This window comes from Vidua macroura, chromosome 1 (assembly GCF_024509145.1).
Source record: "Vidua macroura isolate BioBank_ID:100142 chromosome 1, ASM2450914v1, whole genome shotgun sequence".
Taxonomy (NCBI): Eukaryota; Metazoa; Chordata; class Aves; order Passeriformes; family Viduidae; genus Vidua; species Vidua macroura.
In genome coordinates, this window is record NC_071571.1 from 8,738,767 (window position 1) to 8,743,707 (window position 4,941).

The 4,941-nt window shown below is 58.9% G+C and overlaps 1 protein-coding gene across 1 annotated transcript; it reads right to left on the minus strand.

The window, feature by feature from the left end:
* Positions 1-1,514: 1,514 nt before the first annotated feature.
* On the minus strand, positions 1,515-4,741 carry MNX1 (motor neuron and pancreas homeobox 1). Its single transcript, XM_053991419.1, has 3 exons — positions 4,138-4,741; positions 1,973-2,133; positions 1,515-1,880 (listed from the first exon to the last, which is right to left on the minus strand). The coding sequence occupies exons 1-3, from the start codon at positions 4,739-4,741 to the stop codon at positions 1,548-1,550; spliced, it is 1,098 nt and encodes a 365-aa protein (XP_053847394.1). The 3' UTR covers positions 1,515-1,547.
* Positions 4,742-4,941: the final 200 nt, after the last annotated feature.

Consider the following 4,941-nt stretch of genomic DNA (forward strand, 5'->3'; position numbering starts at 1 on the left):
AGTTTTTTCACATATGGGATCTGTTCAGATTTTTGATATATGGTGATTTTTGGCGTGTCGCCCCGGGGCACGGGGTGAGCTGGTAACTACCCGCGTTATGCCTGGATGCCACCTCCAGCCGAGCCACCTGAAGCTCTCCGTGAGGGATAACACTTTTCCTTGGTCAATCTCATCCCATAATCTCATGCATCCGCCAGCCTGTGCTTCACTGGGCGGACTTTTACAGAAGCCGTTAAGAGGAGCCACGCTGTGGCCTCACAGGACAGGTTAACGCGATTTTGTAGGAAATATCTTCATTAAAATTATTATTGTTTTATTTTTAAAGTGCAAGGGAGTGGGAAAGCTCTGTGTTTCAGAGCTCCTCATTCTCATCCTCCGGGGCTAGGAGGGGGAGCGGTGCCCCACGAGCGGCGGGATGCAGGAGCCGGGTCCTTCCGCCCCCCTGCGCGGCCCTACGCGGGAGCGGAGCGGAGCCGCCCCGTAATTCATTCACGGGGATGAATTGCCAGACGTGGCCCTGAGCTGGTGGGGATGAGCCAGTGATTATATTTAAATTCGCTATAATTGATTTGGGGAAGAGCCGCGGTGACAGGGATGAATTGATCTGCAAATTTATTGGCGAGATAAATCGCGCAGTTATCGAAAACGCCGCGCTCCACCGCCGCGGGGCGGGGAGCTGGGGGTCCCGTCCTCGGTACCGGGGAGGGCACGGGAAGGCCTTGCTCCTTCGGAGCTCGAGTCGCCCCTGGAAAGCAGCGCTGCTCCCTCCTTTCCTAGGCCACAGCCCCTTGGGGAGGGGATGCCGCCGCCAGTCCCCGAGCTCCCAAAAGCGTCGCACGGCAAGGAGCGCTGCCGCCTCCCCGAAACCCGCCTGGGACCCGCAGCGCTGTTGCCGGGGAAGCTCGCCCCTGTACTGAGGCGCTCCTCTCGGGAATATCCTCTCAGTATAGTCATTATACGTCAGTAAATTCGGATTAGGAAGCGGTTCCCGACTCCCTCCCGAGCGCTTTGGCACCTCCCAAAGTACCGGCATGCCCTGGCCCGGGAGCGGCGAGCATCCTCCCCTCACACCGCGCTCGAACACCTCCAGTAAAAAACTCCGTTTATTTTCCCCCCATCGCGCAGGTGGGAGGACCTGGGGAATAATTTAGCATGCATAAGTAGAGGTAATTTTTTTTTATAAATACAACATACAAAAATAAAGACAGTATTGAGATTTCCAGCAGTTTTAACGTTAATGTCATCATAAACAGATTTCCCAATATATAGTAAGAACAAAACATTTCCAATACTCAGCGAAAGGAACGCGCTTCCAGGGGGCAGGGATGGGAGGTGGGGGAGCTCAAGTTTTGTCTGGTTTTTCAGTCAATAATAACACTGTAGTCACGATAAATCCTCTTCCCCGCCCGGCATACGGAGGATCCTCTTCTCCATCCCTCTCCAAGCAGGGAGAAATCAGAACAAGGGGAGAGCGGGACTGGTGCCAACCAGGAGCGGCGGGACACTCCCGCGGCGGGGCGGCTGGAGGAGCTGGACGCGCGGGGGGCTCACTGGGACTGCGCCGGGGCTCCGTGCCGGCCCCGGGGCTGCGTGTCCTCCTCGTCCGCCTCGGAACAGTCGGAGGAGTGGTACGGGCAGCATCTCCCGGCCGCCGCCGCCTCCTCTTCCTCCTCCTCCTCTTCCTCGTCTTCAGGTTCGCTGTCGGGCAGCTCCCGCATCCTCCTGCCGGCGCTCTTCTCCGGGGCGGGCAGCAGCAGGTCCTCATCCCCCTTGTCCTCGCCGCCGCCCCCCTTCGGCTTCTCGGCCTCCTGTGCCGCCTGCTCCTTCGCCTTCTTGCTGCGCTTCCACTTCATGCGCCGGTTCTGGAACCAGATCTTCACCTGGGGGACACGGGACACAAACACATCCCCTCATCCACCGCCCGCCAGCGCAGCCACGCCCGCCCAGCCCTCGCGGGGCCGGGGGCACTCACCTGTGTCTCGGTCAGCATGAGCGACGTGGCCACCTCGAAGCGCTTGGGCCGGGAGAGGTACTTGTTGAGCTTGAACTGGTGCTCCAGCTCCAGCAGCTGCTGGCTGGTGAAGGCCGTGCGGGGTCGGCGGCACTTTCCCAGGAGGTTGGACTGCGCCTGGGCTGGGAAAGGAGAAGGGGGAGCGCGGAGGTGAGCGCGGAGCCGCTCTGCCGCGGCCGCGCAGCCCCCGGGAGGGCGCTGGGAAGCAGGAAAGGCTCTGCGTGTGAGACTGGAGCAAGGCTGGACCATTATCCACCGGAGCGCGGACCGAGGCGGGGATCGCCTCCAGGCCCTCTGACTCCGGGGTTTCTCGGCTTCCGCCGTGTCAGGGGACCGCCCACAGGGACCAAAAGAAAAAAAAAAAAAAAAAAAAGAAAAGAGGAATTAAATTAAATCTTTTAAATAAAGGAAAATATGTCTCTTGATTTCCCAAGAGCCTAACAAACGCGAGACAATAAACCGAAGCCAGGGATCGCGGCGAAGGGGCACGGGGCTCTCCGGGGAGCGGCAATTTGCTCCATTTAATGTTTTAGTTAAACCTGCCGCACTCCCTGCCCGCCCATATCCGTTTAATTAGTGGGATTGCCGGCCGGAACCAGGACCGGGACCGAGACTGGGGCCCGTTCTGCGCCCTGCGAGTGTCGGCCGCTCCTCGGAGAGTAAATCATCAGCGAGGACTAGAAAACTGTATTGGAAACGGGGAAAAAAAAAAAAAAAAAAAAGCGTGTTTTCCGCATTGAAAAATAATCAAAACTAAGTATTTATTAGAGAGGGGGAAAAATACCAAAACAAAAAAAAACCAACCAAACAAACAAACAAAAAAAAAATCAGTCACAAGAAAGCGGGAACTGAGCCTCTTTGAAGGCCCCGACACCTCTGGACATGCGACCTGGCAGCGCTACTGCCCATTTCTCAAATTATTTAGATACTTAGGCTTATTAGGTTTAGAAAAATAAAAGAAGTCTGGGAAAGGGCGGCTTCTGCTCCCCGGCCATGGTTGGAGACAGCTCGCTAAAGCGACAGAAAGAATAGGACAGTGTCCGCTCCCGGCCGCAGCGCCCAGGAGATTTTCTCACCGCGGTGCGATTTTCCGAGACTCGTTTTGCTTGGTTATTTATTCCCCTCTGCCCCTTGTTTGAGAGGCAGGACTCTAACAGCTTTCCTAATTATTTTTTCTTCTTGAATGTTCCAGTCTAAACAATCCAAATCCGAGAGAAAACAATGGACTTTTTTGTCTGCGAATGTGTGTGCTGAGTAGGAGAAGGAGGAAAAAAAAAAATCGCAATTCTTTTCCTGGCATGATTTTCGTAAAACTACACCTCCGGTATTGTTAAACCGGCCATTCCCACCGAGAGCTCACACCTCCGAAAATGATCTTTTGCTTAAACCAGATGCACGCAAGTTCCCCATCGCCGCGAGGCCTAGAGCTCTGCTTTGCTGGGACTCCGGGGTTGCCTGGCTCCATCCAGCACTCCCAGCCTTTCCTGGGCCCAAACCTAAACCCTTCCGACTGTACTTCCTTCCTATTCGTTATCTCCAGGGGATGCAGAACCCCAAGGTTTTGGCCGATCTCAGATTCTCCCTACATTCCTTTGCCTAGGAGGCTTGACATCATTATTATATGTCCATTTCCGATAAAGGAGAAATAAAATTAAAGACGGTGAGTGATGCGACCTGCCACCTCACTTTTGGGGGGTTACATTGAGACTGGGGTTTTAGGGACATCATAAGGACCCCTGGCCTCTGACCAACTCCCACCTCCCCTTCCCGGCGGCTTCTACCCTCCGGGAACGGCGGGAAAGGGCATTTGCAAAGGCAGGGAGCAATTTGTCACCTTCCCGTTTAACCTGCCGTGAGAGGCCAGGCTCCCCGGGGCTCCTCAAGGGCAGGGAATGGCGATGTGACCGCACACACCCGTTTCCCATTCCCCATTTCCCACTTCTTTCTTCTAACATAAATTTCGCAAAAAATAAAAGGGTCTCTTCCAATTTAAGTCTGCAGCTTGTTTAGGCGGGGCAGGAGGGGGCTTCTACCCCCTCGGAAGGAGGCGGCTCCCGGTAGGCCCGTGCAGCGGCACAGGGGACGGAGGGGACGCGGCTGCGGTGAGGAGGGAAGCAAATACTCACAGTTGAAGTCGGGCATCTTGGGCAAGATCATGCCCGCGGTGGAGGCCCGCAGCCACTGGTCGAGCTGGAAGGTGCCGGCGCTGAGCTTGATGGGGTCGGCGGCGGGGTGGGAGGGGTGCGCTCCCTGCACCTGCGAGTAGGGGTAGGAGAGCGCCGGGTGCTGCCCGCCCAGCGCCGAGTACCCGTACACCGGGTGCCCGTAGAGAGCCGCCTGCGCCGGCATGCCCGGCCCGCCGGGCGCCGCGGGGTGCAGTCCCAGGGCCATGCCGGCCGCCGAGGCGTGGTGGTGCGGGTGCGAGCCCGTGCCCGCCCCGGGCAGGAAGCCGGGCTTGGGGACCAGGGCGCAGTGGGCGGCCAGGAGGCGCGGCGGAGAGGGGCTGTCGGTACGCAGGCAGTCGGCGGGGCCGCCCGAGGGGTGCTCGGAGGAGGATGAAGAGGACGAGGAAGAGGAGGACGAGGACGGAGGGCTGCCGCTCCCGCTGCTGCTACTACCGCTGCCGCCCAGCGAGGTGACCAGGGCCAGCGGCGCGCTCTGCCCCGCCGCCGCCTTGGGGGGGTCGACAGCCAGCAGCGCGTCGATGCGGAAATTTTTGGATTTTTCCATGGGAGCGCCGGCGGGAGGCGGCTGGGGACCGTGCGGCTGCCCCGGGCCGGCCGCGTCTCCCGGCGGCGGCGGGCGGCAGTGCGGCCGCGCTCCGCGGCGCGCCCCTTCAAGGCCCGCAGGCGGCTCCCATTGGCCCCGCGCCGCTGCGGCCTCGCTCGCCATTGGCCGCGCCGCCCACCCGTCACCGCCGAGCGCCCGCC

What these genes read in the sequence shown, in the direction of transcription:
- MNX1 (XM_053991419.1), bottom strand. Translation starts at nt 4,741, where the DNA reads ATGGAAAAATCCAAAAATTTCCGCATCGACGCGCTGCTGGCTGTCGAC. An exon ending in CAAGATGCCCGACTTCAACT is followed by an intron (nt 2,134 to 4,137) that starts GTGAGTATTTGC and finishes CTCCTTTCCCAG; the next exon opens with CCCAGGCGCAGTCCAACCTC. An exon ending in TCATGCTGACCGAGACACAG is followed by an intron (nt 1,881 to 1,972) that starts GTGAGTGCCCCC and finishes CGTGTCCCCCAG; the next exon opens with GTGAAGATCTGGTTCCAGAA.